The sequence below is a fragment of the Cyprinodon tularosa genome, unplaced genomic scaffold (assembly GCF_016077235.1).
Source record: "Cyprinodon tularosa strain WSP-4 unplaced genomic scaffold, ASM1607723v1 ctg7, whole genome shotgun sequence".
Classification (NCBI taxonomy): Eukaryota; Metazoa; Chordata; class Actinopteri; order Cyprinodontiformes; family Cyprinodontidae; genus Cyprinodon; species Cyprinodon tularosa.
Genome location: NW_024039451.1, coordinates 1,020,427 through 1,035,964, shown reverse-complemented (window position 1 = coordinate 1,035,964; position 15,538 = coordinate 1,020,427). Strand labels below are relative to the sequence as shown.

Genomic DNA, 15,538 nt, shown 5'->3' with positions numbered 1-15,538 from the left:
ATCCGAGAGTGTCTGTACTTCTGAAAAATGTTGCACACATCTAAGACCTTTTCCATGAAGATCGGAGATGAACTGAGTTCCATTGGTTGTCCAGAACAATAACAGAGTCCACATTAAAAGAGATTCACAAGAGGACAATTTTCAACTAAAGGATGTTCCTGGTTTAGGTCTTTGGCTGGAATACCATCTGGGTAAAGAGATGTGATCCTTTGCCTCCTTATAAACATGATGGTAATCTTGATTGAGAAATGTTTTCAGGTGCGGAGATCCTCTCTGTGACAGGAATCTCACTTACACCAGAAAAACAAAAAAAAAACCAGAGTCCCTAACACAAACCTTCTACCATATCCACTCATCTTTCTTTGTGAAATATATATATTTTTTATTTGCATTTCTGCTAAAAAATTAAAAATTGTATACTCTCCCTTCCTTTAGAAGCAATGAAGCGGAAGCTTAAACTTGATTAAGGTTAAAATTTTCTTATCAACTCTCCATTCTATTGCTTAATTATATCACTTATATCAAAAACTGACCCTCTATGCACTATAAGATTTTTCTATCAAGAAAATGATCCCAAAAGCAATACACAACTAGATTTAAGATCAGGCTAACATTAAACTTCTATAAAAACTTCCTCAGACCTATAAAAATTCAAAAACACAAAGAAAGCCATTAACAGAAACTGTAATGGCATCTGAACGTTTTTTGTTTTTTTTAGCACAAATAAATATTTTATTTTCCAAATTAATTATTCTTTTTAATGTAAACTGTAGTTCAAAATTTGACAGTCATCAAAACATTTTAATTTCTATGGGTTTTAATTATAATTCATCCTGTTTGCAGGAATAACTACTAGTACTACTACTACCACATTTTGTTGCTTTGTACTTGTGACAGTGTAATGACAATAAAGTTGTATTCTATTCTAATCATTTTATTACATTCTAAAGATGTAAAAGAACCTATTGCAAAAAACGGCACTTGAATAGAGTAAAAGAAATAAAGATACACATAAAACTCTATCTCTAAAGCAGAGCCCAGCCACGCCAGAAAGCACATTTTGGCCGCTTGTATCCGTTCTATCTCATTCTTTCAGTCATGATCTACATTTCATGACCAGAGGTCAGGGTAGGAACATAGTTTGGTCAGTAAATTGAGAGCTTTGCCTTCTTGCTCAGCTCTCTTCACCATAACAGACCGGTGCAGCGGCAGCTGCAACGATCCATGTATTGAACTCCTGCTCCATCCATAGTCGTATCTTCTGACCTTCGGCCACATGTGTTGGATACTCGGGTGAAGAGACGGGCGAAGCTCTCCACCGACCACCACCTGTTGGTGAACTGGATACAGTACGCTGGAAGAGGAGGAAGCTGGACAGGCTTGGAAGGCCCAGTAGTAGTGAGGGTCTGCTAGGAAAGTCTGGTGGAGCCCTCGTTCAGGGCTGTTTTCAACTCCCACCTCCAGGAGAGCTTCTCCCAGGTTTCGGGGGTGGCTGGAGACATGGATTCTAATTGGACCTTGTTCTCTGCCTCTATTGTCAATGCGGACGCCCATAGCTGTGGCCGTAAGGTCTGCGCCGACTTCATGGCAGCAATCCCCAAACTCGGAGGTGGACACAACCAGTAAGGGAGGCTGGTACAGTGAAGAAGGATTCCTATCAAGCGTAGTTGGCTTGTTGACCACTAGGAAGTGGTGGCCTAGTGGTTAGGGCATAGAGCTTGGAATCCTGAGGTTATGAGTTGGAAACCCACTCCCACAGACTGCCACTCTGGATACCAGAGCAAAGACCCTTAACCCCACACTGCTCCCCAGACGCCGCAAATGGCAGCCCACTGCTCCCCAAGGAGATGGATTAAATGCAGAGAGTGAATTTCATTGCACTGTTCTTGTGACAGTATAATGAGAATAAAAAAAAAATGCTGTGCTAGAATCCTCAGGCAGCAAGCAGGTATTGTGAGGTCAAGCATGCCACTGCCTGGGCAGTTGCAGAGGCAAAAACTTGGGCCTTGGAGTACTATGAGATGTTATGGAGAAAGACTATTTGTTGGCCTCAAAGCGATTATCGAAAAGCATCCGGTGCCTCCGAACAGGAAAGCACTGCTATCAATGGGAGTGAGGAGTTGCTGAGCCTGAAAGAGCACATCGTTAGAAAGTGGAAATACTTTAGGGTTCTCTTCAATCTGGCCGACACATCTTCAGTGGTGGAAGTAAAAAGATAGGGCACTCGGAGCCAGATTTGTTTATCACTCAGGCTGAAATCACCGATGTGATCAAAAATTCTAAATGGCAAGGCTTCAGGAGTGGACGAGATTTGCCCTGAGTACCTTAGAGCCCTGGATCTTGTCAGGCTGTCTTGGCTGATAACTCCTCTTCAAAATCACATGGAGGTCCAGGACAGTGCCCCTAGATTGGCCAACTCAGGTGGTGCTTCCCCTGCATAAGAAAGGGGACTGTAGGGCTTGTTCCAACTACAGGGGAATCAAATCCCTCAGCTTCCCTGGTAAGACCTATGCCAGAATGCTGGAGAGAAGAGTCCAGCTGATTGTCGAGCCTCAGCTTCAGGAGGAGCAGTGTGGTTTTTGTACTAGACATGGAACAGTAGACCAGCTCTACACGCTCTGCAGGGTGCTTAAGGGTTCATGAGAGCTTGACCAACCAGTCCACATGTGCTTTGTTGACCTGCAGAAGGCATTCAATCAAGTCCCTTGTGGTGCCTTTTGGGACCGGTTCAGGAGTACGTAGTCAGGGGCCCTTTACTAGTGGCCATCAGGTGTCTGTACAAGCGGAGCTGGAACCCGGTCTGCATTGCAGGCATTAATTCAGACCTGTTCCTGGTGCATGTTGGACTCCGAAAGGGCTGCCTTTGTGAAAAGGATTTCTAGGTGCTGCAAGGACCGGAGAGGGTCTGGTTTGGGGACTGGCGGATCTCGTCGCTGCTTCTTGTGAATGATGTGGCTCTCCTGGCTCCCTCCTGCCAAGACCTACAGCATGCAGTATAAAGTTTGGCTAATATTTTTTCTTCTTCAACAAAAATGACACTCTCACATTAGAGGTTGGTTAGTTGTTACTGCTGATTTAGTTTACATTTATTTATTTTTTAGTAGTATTTGAATACGTACAGTATTCCCCTTCTGCATTAATGTCATCAGCAAAAGGACAATTTAGACAAATGTCTTCAATGCTAATATAAAATCCAAATCTCTTAAGACATCATCAGGAATCCATCTTGATTCTTTTTTTAAAGCAATTTAGAAGCAGAGAAGACGGTAAGAATCAGGACTTCAGCTCCTTGTAATGTCAATGGGGCTCTGCAGGCCTCAGGTGTAACACACAAAGCAGAGGTGAAGGCGGTAAATAAAAGAACTGCTGAGCTGTGCTTCTGCACAGCTTACTCATTAGTAATACTCACCCGCAGCATTTGAAGTCTCATCAGCAGCATGCCCTCTGTCAGCACTCACCTTTAATGCGGCTGTATGTTCATTGTCCCTGCAGGTGGTGATGAACAATCAGCGAAAAATCATTTGGCCCGGAGGAGAGACAGAGAAACCGCAGGGCTTCCAGATGTCCACTCGATTAAAGGTAGACTGCCTGTGCTCAGCTACTGCAAAGTGTTGGCCACATGTGCACACATTCACCCCTTGTGCTGCACTAAGATTTACCCTGCACATCGAAGGACACTTGCAGCACTGTTTACTGGAACTAATAAAGACTTCTTCCTTCACTGTAAAACAAATGTTCGGCTCCTTGAAAATGAAATATCCCTTATTTTCTGTGTCTGATTTTATCCTCTTTGATTTATTTTAGTGGTTTTAACAAAGATGCAGAAAGATAAATTATCTGTCTGATTGCTAAATGATCTGTCTTGTGTTCACTCAGATGGTTTATTCCTTGAATTTATAAGCTTTTTTTCTACTTTTAATCATCAGGAAGAAACTATTTTATTCTGTAAGGCAACTTAATTATACATACAAGCTCAACTGCTCTCCATCTTTTCTCCTGCAGATAGTAACGATCCATCAGGAACCATTTGTGTATGTAAAACCGACTATGCAAGACGGGACGTGCAAAGAGGAAATTACGCTAAATGGCGTGTTAATAAAAAAGGTTATCTGTACTGGGCCAAATGAAACCATTCCAGGTAATACAACAAATGCATTACATGTTCAGAAATTGTTTCATTAAAAAGTATTTATAATAGAGGAAGCTATAATTTCCTAGATACTTATTCTGCTTCAAGAGCAGATCACTGATATGCTTTACAAATAAAGTAAGAGCCAAAATGTCACTGCTGGTTGTTCACTGAAAGCCGCGTACAAGCATGTTGATGCGATTGTGAAGCCAAGCTTATTGTAGAATTTTAAGCCATTCACAATTTGAAGCCTCCGAGAGTCACTAATTCATCAGCTGAAACTCCATAATGTCTACAGTTTTGGACCATACATATTAGAAGTTTCTTTTCTTGGCTGAGATAAAAGAGGGCTGGACTCCTGCTAAGTAAAAGATTCCTCTTTTCAAAATAAAGTTTTGCATCTAATTTTCAAATTAAGGTCCCAGATTGTGGAGGAAGAATCAAGAAACGCAGAATCTATGTTGTTTAAAATCCGGATGGAGGTTTACATGCCAAGCAGCACTGATACATTAATTCAGACCAAAGGGAGACTAAACCAACTATTAGGTGGAAATAAAATCCAATTCAAGAACATACCTTTCGATTGCTTAAAATCAGACAACTTTTCTTTAGTTGTCTGATCTAATGTTTGGACTGCTTAAGCTATAAACAATAATAATATCAACAAGATCGTAATTATATAATATGAGTTTGATCTGAACTGAATGATTGAATTAGAACAAATTTTTAATTGTATTCAGACTTAAAATTCCCCATCTGTTTTTATCTGTGCACCTGCAGCAGTTCAGGAAGGGTAGAAGGTGCTGGAAGTTTGTGGTGTAAAAAGCCACATTTTCAGGGTGCCTTCAATGCACTTAAATTTAAAAACTAATAAATAAATAAATATCCAACAAGACTGTTTTTGACCTGCTTTTAATACAGGGCGGCCCATCGTCCCGCAGTGCTGTTATGGGTTCTGTGTTGATCTCCTGATCAAGTTGGCTATGACCATGAACTTCACCTATGAGGTGCATCTGGTGGCTGATGGAAAATTTGGAACCCAAGAGCGGGTAAGTGTCCCATTTAAAACAACATCTTATGTTTTGCACCTGGGACGTACAACATGATTTATGAAATTTCAGTTGTCTTTAATTTATCCAATTAGGAGACTTTCCTCAATGGAAATCAAAGGGAATCTCTTCATCGTGATTTTTTTTTTTCATAATTGTTATTTATAGGACATGTCACATAATAGATCCAACAATAATGAGACCATTTACCAAACACCAAATCCTCACATCTTTAACATTTTATCATATTTTGTACAGCTTAAAGAAAATGAATAGGGAGCATTATGTGTTTGCCAAAAATATCTTCTTTTAAAATCTTGATATTATTTTTCATGAATACTTGTTGTACAAAGAAGACAGCAATGGGCAGTTCTGTAAGAGTTCCCTTTTCATCTGGGTTGAGGTTACTGCAGATATTAGTAGAGGAGAAGAGGAGGAACACTGGGTGAACCAAAAATAACCTCTGTCCTTATTCATAATACACCAAAGTAGGGTAAAACACTTTGTGCAATATGCAGCACAAAGCAAATAAAATCATTATCCAGTACTTTATAACTAATATGTTTATTTCATATCCCGAATGCAAATTAGTAAAAATTATAAAACCAGATTCTATTCCAGTTACATTCACTCCTATTCACTCTAATTGACACTTTAAGAAAGTGCCTAATGGTTAAAAAAATACTATTCTATATTCCCAAGCAACAACCTAGATTGGAAAATAGTCCTCAGTTTCTTGGAGGTTTTTTTGTTTTGTTTTTTCTATCTTGTTTTTCTTTGACTTTTGTTATTCGGACTATATGTGACGTATACAAACATGAACACAAATACTAACTCTCACTCTAAACTGGTAAAGAGTATAAAAAAAATAAATAAATTGCTGTTTAAATTTCACAGAGTAGTCTGTGATGTCTCCAAATGGGTTGCCTTTTGACAATCTCATGGTTGGGAAGATCATGGATGTTAACCAGGATGTTTTCTCATAAGGAGTTGTTCTTTTTCGTTGTGTTCACACTTGAGCTGCTAATGTTGTGTTTTACCTACCGTCATGTCAGATAAGTGGCACTGAGATACCATGGGTACGCGGCGTTTCTGGGTTAATGCCACATTTTATAACACAGAAAAGTACTGAGGGGGATGCTTAGCTCATTATTAAATCAAAAAGCTGGGGACATGCAAACGATGCTCTTACAATGCACACTGTACAATGGGAATGTTTCCAGACCGCCCGGTTTAATGTCTAGATGCTAAAACTGCATCAGCATTTTTATTTGTGGAGTCACTGCTAAGCTCTGCAGCTCTTCCACTGAGGACTATTGAGGACCCTTAACTTGATGCCTTTTCTTTTTATTCTGCAGGTGAACAACAGTAACAAGAAGGAGTGGAATGGCATGATGGGAGAGCTCCTAGGTGGCCTGGCAGACATGATTGTTGCCCCGTTGACCATTAACAACGAACGTGCCCAATACATAGAGTTCTCTAAACCTTTCAAATATCAGGGACTTACTATTCTTGTCAAAAAGGTGAGGAGCACATGTGGCTCTTGGTCATGCCAATTATTGATTTTCTCATGTTACTCTTGAGCTTCAAAGAAATCAACCAATTTTGCCTACTTATTTTATACTAGAGATCTCACAGTGGAGGTACATTTAAACATGATGTCATATGTTCTTCAATAGAGTGGTGGTAATAGACCAAATTTACCAGGGGGGCCAGGGTGAGGCCAGGGTTTTTTCATAAGGGCACAGAGCAAAAGAAAAACACACATAAAACAAACAGGGCAATAGCACATTACCAAATATACTAAGTAAGTCATAAAGCCCAGGTTGGAGACTCTTGATCTAGAGCTGGAATTTTCCAAACCTTTCAGCCTGTGAACCCAAAAATAACAATGCAACAATCTGCCGACTCTCTAAAAATACATATAATTACTTCACTCTATATTAATTTCTACATATACCGGTAAAGCAAAAATAATTATAAGATTTCATTATTGTGTTCATCACTACAAAAGTATTTTCAATTATTTAATGGGAAATTTAAATATTTAATTGTGCATTTTACAATTTAACAGAATATCTAATTTTTGTTTCAAGTATTAGACAACTAAATTAATTATATCTATGTCTGTTTATATAATGGTACATTCAAATATATTTAATGGGAAATTTACATTTATGTATTTCATAATATATTTTGACTCTCCATATGGTTCAGGGATCACATCACAATTATTGTAAAATCCATCTCAAGACCACCCAGTTGGGGAACGCTGACCTAGAGGATGAAAACTATTATCTTAAAACGGCTGAATTTTAGTGCCACACCTTAATTTATAAATAATTGTAAAAGTAAACTGTAGTTTTAAAATATTAAATCGGTTCAACGAACCAATCAGTTCTGTGAGCTTGTATCATGAGATGATTCAGTGTTCTGCTTTCAGTACAGGGGCCACAACCAGTCCTACAGAAGCAGTGGCCCCTTGTAGCACCTGTCTAGAACCGCCCATGTTTCAGTTGTTTCGTTTTCCCCTGTCTGGATATGAGACTTATTAAATTGTTTGGCTACATGACATTATTTTTAAGTTTATGGAATATTACTATAAAGTTTTATACCTAATCACAATATTTTACGCTTCAAATTGTCACATATTTTATGTGACTCACGTTTCCTTTAAACTAGATCCTCTATCAATCTATCAATCAAATAATCTCTACCCAATTTGAGATATGTGGAAATTAGATATACTGATTTCAGTTACATTTCTGTTTAAGATAAAAAAAAGCAAGAAATAATCTGATTTCATGTTCATTTTAATTATTGCAGGAATGCATTAAATCAACTTTGCCATCATGATATTTCTTTGACAAATGCAAATGCCATAGTATGCTTCAGAAAGCTCTAATCAGTTGTTGACCTTCCAACATAAACTAGGAAAAGTGGACTAAAAACAATATAACGATTTGAAATGTAAGACAGTACATTTCCACCTATCTGATAACTTTTTATACTGTATGTGTTTTTAGGAAATTCCTCGAAGTACACTTGACTCATTTATGCAGCCGTTCCAAAGCACGCTGTGGCTGCTGGTGGGTCTTTCGGTGCATGTGGTGGCGGTGATGCTTTACCTTCTAGACCGGTTCAGGTACAAGGAGGGCATGCCTCTCTATATTATGTGTGTTTGTATACACAATGTGTGTATGTTTATCTGCACTCCTCAGCATCGCAGATCTTCCCTCAGTGTGGATGATTTGGCCGACAGAGGTGAAGATCGGCTCCGATCATCCCACTGCTCTGTGCTATCCGTCTTTAGCCTTTTTCCTTTTCTCTGGAATTAACCTCTGTCTTGCTTCGCTCACTCATGTTCATTTCTCTTCTTTTCCTGGGATTGGCTGGGATTCATTCCCCCATGAGTTTGTCAATGATTTCTCATTTCATCCTCTGCAACCCTTCCAATTTCCTCCTTCTAGTCCATTTGGAAGATTTAAAGTAAACAGTGAAGAAGAGGAAGAAGATGCCCTCACCTTGTCATCTGCCATGTGGTTCTCCTGGGGGGTGTTGCTGAACTCTGGAATAGGAGAAGGTAAAACTTATCATCTATTTACCACCTATTTTATTTGGCAATGTTACCAGCAGGACAGTTTTACCATGTTTTCTCATAATCCCATGTTTAGTCTATGACATGTTGTCAAACTATAGTTATTTTTGGAAATAATCCATCTTCTAAATATTTGGTAGGATTGTTAATTTACATGGAAAACGGTTTAAGTTTTTTTTTTTTTTTTTTTTTTTTTTTTTTTTTTACAAAGTATCATTTAAAATATTATTTTGGAAGATAGACAGTTTACTTTGAGCAAACATTTTCTTGTTTTTCTCTAAAAAACAAGTTTTAGAAATGTCTAAAATCATAATTTATCATACATTTTAAAGTTCAACTTAGTAGAGTTTGGGAGAGGAGAGAAAAAAATGGTAAATAATTTAACATAGATGTATCAGATGCAAGGTTTAACTTTAATTCAATTATTTCTTGGTTCCTTAAGAAGGGGCTTAACTTTATGAAGTGAAGAGTTTGGAAGAGACAAAGTAAGTAGGCCTTAAAAATGTAATCATATTAATAGTTATAATCGATAATTTAAATACTTTTCAGCTAATTTAGTAATTGATTAATCGTTAACTGGAGTGTAGAGTCTAAGATGTGCCTTTAGCTGACAGAGCACCCCACTTTGATTGTAAAAAAACTATTTAAAAAAAGTAAACATTTTGCATTCAAGATAAAAATATTTTTTGTCCGTCAATATACTCTATCAAGAACTTCTCAAGTGGAAAAGTTTTAGTTTCAGCTGGTTTCATTTTGCAAAGTCTTCTTTAAGGTACCTTTTGCTATCCGATTATTAATCGTTTAATAAAAAAAAATCAACAGATTAATCAATTTGCAAAATAATCGTTAGTTGCAGCCCTAAAAATAAGTTACCTTAGTTTTATAACGACCTGCAAATCCACCCAGATCATCAAAGATTGTCAAAGAAAGAATGTTATTTACTGGTGGTCAAATGCAGGTGTTTACTTGGAACTGATTTTGATTATATTTTGGGCAAAGTTAGGTTTGCCCTGCTTGGTTGTAAAAAGGCATGCAGGTCATTCATGTGCTCTTGCTGGAATGTCTCCAGGTTCCTCACTTTGGCATTTTTGACAAGTTGAAATGGTTCAATAAAGTCACCCTCCTAAACTCTACATAGGTGCACCACGCAGCTTTTCAGCGAGAATCCTCGGCATGGTGTGGGCTGGCTTTGCTATGATCATTGTGGCTTCTTACACTGCCAATCTGGCTGCTTTCCTGGTGTTGGACCGGCCTGAGGAGCGCATCACTGGCATCAATGACCCGAGGGTGGGTAATGTACCAGCCGCAAATATTTAATACTGTACCATGTCATACAGTGGAATGAATTATAAAAAAAAGATTATATGGGATCTGTTGATATCCTCTTTCCTAGCTAAGAAACCCATCTGACAAGTTCATCTATGCCACGGTGAAGCAAAGTTCAGTGGACATCTACTTCCGACGACAGGTGGAGCTTAGCACTATGTACCGCCACATGGAGAAACACAACTATGAGAGTGCTGCAGAGGCTATCCAGGCTGTGCGTGACAAGTGAGTCTCGGCCAGGCCGGGCCGACTGGAGCATACGTCGGCCGGCTGCTTCACGTAGTATAGGGTTGATGCAGTTCATCGTAGTACGATAGGGGAAATGGACCTCTGGACCAGATGGAAGTGGCAGGACTTACTGCAACCTTCATTCTGATTCAGGTCCATTACTTAGAGTCAGCCGCAGACATAGATGTGTCATTGAGCCCTGACACAAGTTTGAGGTTGAGCTAATATTGAGTCTAGGAGCACCCTTTTACAGGTCATACCCAGCCGAAGCCCTTTAAGGTTTGGTGAACCCGGATGGGGAGACGTCCTCACCCATCTGGTCTCGGATTTCATTTGGGCCATAAGCAGCTATAGACATTCCTGGTAAACGCTGAATGACACATGATTTGGTGTGCGCAGAAGAGAAGGTTGGGAGCCGTAAATGTGTATGTAAATCATTGTACTGTTGCACCATAACCCCCCTCCTTCCCCTCCTCCTTCCTCCCTCCCTTCCTACCCATTCCCTCCCCCCACAGCAAGCTGCATGCTTTCATCTGGGACTCTGCGGTGCTGGAGTTTGAAGCCTCGCAGAAGTGCGACCTGGTGACCACGGGAGAGCTGTTTTTCCGTTCGGGCTTTGGCATAGGCATGCGCAAGGACAGCCCCTGGAAACAGAATGTGTCCCTGGCCATTCTCAGGTCTGTCCCAGCGGAAGCTGCGATACTCGTTTTTACTTTTTTTTTTTGTTTGTTTTATTCTTTTCTTATCCGTATAGTTATATAGTCACATACTGACAGTTTACATACATTCGGTGCATCGGCTTATGTCATATATTACTATATCTTCCCTCTCCAGCCTTGTATGTTTGTTTGTCAAGTTTTTGTCTATTTCTTGGACCATCTGTCTCTGTTCCATGTGTGTTGGTAACTGGGAGTGAGCGGCTCGCACGTTCTACCATTTGAGGACTTATATTAACTGTTATACCTCTCTTCCCACCATCCCCAACCCCCTGCAGTTCACATGAGAATGGCTTCATGGAAGACCTAGATAAAACCTGGGTGAGATACCAGGAGTGTGACTCACGGAGCAATGCCCCAGCCACACTCACCTTTGAGAATATGGCAGGTATGGTCCTTTTGGCGTAGAAAAAGCGTTAAAAGTGATTGGACAAAAACTGCAGTGGTAAGTTACTGTAGCCCATTTTTGTCCAATACCTTTGCCTCACTGTTTTGGTGTCGGCGTGGGTGCTCTGTGGAAGTGTAGCTTACAGTACGAACTGTGTGAGATTCTGTGCAGCTGTGCTGTGCTTTTGATACTGAGTTGTTTTCAGCCCCTTACGCTTTTAGGAGCTGGTGAAGAAAACTGGGGCGACCACTGAGCATCATAAGGGTTATAGCTCAGTGGGAGCGGTGGGGTTGGAGAACAGCTGCTCACAACTTTCTGTTTCTTTTATGTTTCTCTACACCAGGAGTCTTCATGCTTGTTGCTGGAGGCATTGCGGCAGGGATCTTCCTCATCTTCATCGAAATCGCCTACAAACGGCATAAAGACGCCCGCAGGAAGCAGATGCAGCTGGCCTTTGCGGCCGTCAATGTATGGAGGAAGAACCTGCAGGTAGGAATGTTTCAGTTGGGCGTCTAATATCTGTAAGGAAATATATAGCTGGTTTATTCAAGTAGTTTCCCAATAGTAGCGAAAAGATAACCACCAGACGAGCCGTGATCTCCTATATGTAAATATAATAGAAGGGACCTCGACGGGCCACTTTTAGGGTCTAAATTGTTTTCAGGAGTCGAACTGCACCCTTATCTTTTGTGTGTGCCTGCAGGACAGTAAGGAAGCCTCTGGAAGTCAAGTGGTGACTGAGACACCCTCTTTAGTATGTAGCACTCCTACGTCACCGCTTGCTATTAGAAAATAAGTAAACTAAGTAGTCTCTAACATAATGGATAATACATTGAAAATCTTCTTCATGGCATGATGGAGTATTTTTAAGCTGACATGCTTCATAATGTTCAAAGAAAATGTAAAAAAGAAAAAAAGAAAAGCTTTTAGAATGGTTATAGGAGAACTGATGTTTTGTTTGTCACAGCATTGACTTTTTTTGCTCTCACAGCAAAGCATCAACATTGAGCTAACCATACAAATGGAGCATAAAGAGCAAAATCAATGCTTTGTGTCTGTCATGCCCTAGCAGCCCATATTTACTGTAAACGTGAGATGCAACATTTTAGTGCACAAAAAGAAATCCTAATGAATCTTCATGAAACTGACAGGCTTGAGGCTTTGCAGAGCACCACACGCACTAAAGTCTTAGCTTAAAGGGTGAGTTCACACAAATGTATAAAATGTATTCATAGAAAAGAGGTTATTTAACTATTAGCTGTTTCTTCAGCATCCATATACAGTACTGTGCAAAAGTTAGAGAGCAATTTCTTTTTTATTTGATTTTTGAGAACTCAGACTCTTTTGCAATGATTTAAAGGGTTGCAGTTCGAGGCGGTGTGCAGAGTTTAGGTAGAGGTACCAGGTAGAGATGTCCTCTACATGGGGTTATTAGTCCTTTCTCAAGCCAAACCAGGTCAGTTTCCAGCCTTGAGACTTTAGCTTTCCTTTCCCTCCATTTCAAGTCTGATCATTGTGTATAAGAACTAAATACTGCCTCAGAAATTTAAAAATGGCTGTAGTAATTAGTGAAGTCTGTGGTAAGGTACATTTTAAATTTTAGATGAAAAAAAATGAAGAGTAATGAGAGAAATACCTTTGGAAAAAAAATAATGTTAGAAAGTGAGAAAATGCAGGTATAATGCAAAAAAAAGCAAGATCCAAGATCAGTACAGATGGAAACTTTTTGAGCAAAGCAGTTTAATCCTGCTCTTAATCTGGCACTATAGACTTAGACATATTGATGGTTCCTTTAAACCAGTGGTTCTCAAACTTTTTCTGTCATTCCCCACTTTGGACAAGGGGGAATTTTCAAGCCCCGCCTGTCCCCATCGCCCCAACACAATGCTAATGAAATATTCAACAATCTTAAAATGTTCCAATTTTATTGAAGTAACAAGTAGTATCTAAATACAAATCTACATCAAATAACAGCAAGCTCAAAAATAAAGAAAATAAAAATGCAGCTGTGTCAAAATTTGTATCAAGCTCAAAGATAGAAAAAATTAAAGTGCCACTCTGCAATCTGTTAATAAAAGAAAAGAAGTGAAATCCATCTGGCAAGACAGGTCTATTTATCCCTGCATTAGTGGCTGCAATGAGCCTGTTTTGCATTGCAGTTTCTCAAAACGGGGTTGCAGGCTTGATACTGCCACTCTCAAGTCATGCTCAATGTTCTGCTGAGATCTGTATTTTGTTTTCATTGAAGCAGCAGCTGAAAAGCCCATCTCACAGAGATATGATGTGGCAAAGGGAAGAAGAATGCACACAGCTCTCTGCCCGATGAGTGGATACTCGCTCTCCACTCCTAACCAGAAACATGAACATGTGGCTGTGTGAATCAAACGCCGTTATTTATTTAAGATAAAATATTTCAAATTCAGTTATTTATGATCAACCTGCGCCGTCAATCCCGGCGCATGTGCGCTTTATTTGCAGTCTGGACGCAAAAGTTAAACATGCTGTGTCTCTGCTCTGACTGCAGCGCTGATAGGGACTCCTGCAATAGCGGGGGAGAACGGGGTTGGGACGGGGGAGGCGCCCCACGGCAGCACCTGCCGCTGGAGGACAAGAAAAGGAACGATACGTGCTTTCACGTAAGAGTCTCCAAAAGGCGCTAGATTTGTTTTTTTGAAAAAGAGTCGCTGGAGGGGTCTGAAATATAGCGACAAAGTCGCTGAGTTGGCAACACTGGGGCGCGAAAGTTTATTCTGTTACAAATAATATGCCGACGTCACGTCAATCATTATTTTGGCACTTCAGTTCCAGGGGAAATTTTTCTCATATCTAATGTTCTTTTAATTAGACTGCATGTAGGCTAGTAATGATTACTTTGTGGGTTTGATTGGTCTAAAAAGCGGCAACATACAGCTATAAGGACAGTTTGCTCTCACACATTCTACATTTATAGTCACACACACACACACACACACACACCGGAACTTGGCGCGCCCCACCTGTCACGTCTCAATTCCCCACCAGTGGGTCGCGCCACACACTTTGAGAACCGCGGCTTTAAACTAAAGAGGCATTACCTAGTTTTCTAATAATACTGCCATCTGTGGCCAAAATATGGAACTGCAGCACTCTTCTGCTTGTTCTCGTAGCTCACGCTCATAGTTAAAAAGGTTTTTGTTTTTACTGTTCTAACCTTACCAAATGTTGCCAATGGTGTTTGAGTGGAGTTTGATGCTGATCGCTTCTGAATATCCACATATTTGAATATAAAGCTTTGATTGTTTGTTAGGTCGGATCTTTTTAATTTGGACGCACTTGACGTCACATCCGCCAAACAGAGCAGGAAAGAAAAGTAGGTTACAGGCTTTTAGATGCATCAACGATGAGCTACTGAGATACCAACCTATTAACAGTATATAAAGGAACTGACATTATTAGCCAGGTCCTTCTACCAGCTTAGCATGGACAGACACAAACTTATGATGTCACTTTAAACAAATACGGAATACCATAAAGAAAACTGATCTGATTGATCTGGCATTTCTTAGTCCTGTGGTTTCGTCTTGAGTTTGTTAGTATGCTCATGACGGTGTCACCACAAAATCAATTCAGGTTGATTGCCTTTGAAAGTGTGTGCAAATGGCATGCAGATAATCACACATTTTGGTTTTAGGACCCTTAAATCTCAGAGAAAATCCAAAGTAAAAAATGACTCCCTTTTGGATATAGATCATTTCAAAAGTTTTTTGAGTTTTAGCCAAGATCATTCAGTTTAAAGCATCCCGGAAAGGACTTTCAAGCTCCAGCTACGGTTCTTGATCAATGGTTCTCAAATTTTGTTAAGACAAAGCCTCCAGAACTCTTGATAATTTGAGCATAATAAGACTGTTTATTACGTTTTGTGTTTAGGGTTCTAAAAAAATAACTAAAGCATGACTTCACAGTTTTGCACAGTACTGTAGCTGTTTCAATGTTCTGGGTTTTTTGAGTGGTCTAATTTCAGCTACATTTAGCATAAGCAGAAATCTCCTTTACTCAGCCAATCAAGCACATGATTCGCTCCTGAACTCTGGTGCAATCAGTGCAACTGTGAGGCGCCTGTATTTT

The 15,538-nt window shown here is 39.8% G+C and overlaps 1 protein-coding gene across 7 annotated transcripts in view; it reads left to right on the top strand.

The window, feature by feature from the left end:
* grin1a (glutamate receptor, ionotropic, N-methyl D-aspartate 1a) overlaps positions 1 to 15,538 on the top strand; it is a 64,890-nt gene that overhangs the window by 30,721 nt on the left and 18,631 nt on the right. For all 7 annotated transcript variants that reach the window (XM_038268303.1, XM_038268301.1, XM_038268298.1 and 4 more), the window contains 11 exons: positions 3,493 to 3,579; positions 4,003 to 4,138; positions 5,051 to 5,178; positions 6,537 to 6,701; positions 8,205 to 8,323; positions 8,649 to 8,761; positions 9,915 to 10,063; positions 10,170 to 10,327; positions 10,846 to 11,007; positions 11,325 to 11,434; positions 11,778 to 11,923. In XM_038268303.1, coding sequence (XP_038124231.1) covers positions 3,493 to 3,579; positions 4,003 to 4,138; positions 5,051 to 5,178; positions 6,537 to 6,701; positions 8,205 to 8,323; positions 8,649 to 8,761; positions 9,915 to 10,063; positions 10,170 to 10,327; positions 10,846 to 11,007; positions 11,325 to 11,434; positions 11,778 to 11,923 — 1,473 coding nt within the window. The remainder of the gene's footprint in view (positions 1 to 3,492; positions 3,580 to 4,002; positions 4,139 to 5,050; positions 5,179 to 6,536; positions 6,702 to 8,204; positions 8,324 to 8,648; positions 8,762 to 9,914; positions 10,064 to 10,169; positions 10,328 to 10,845; positions 11,008 to 11,324; positions 11,435 to 11,777; positions 11,924 to 15,538) is intronic.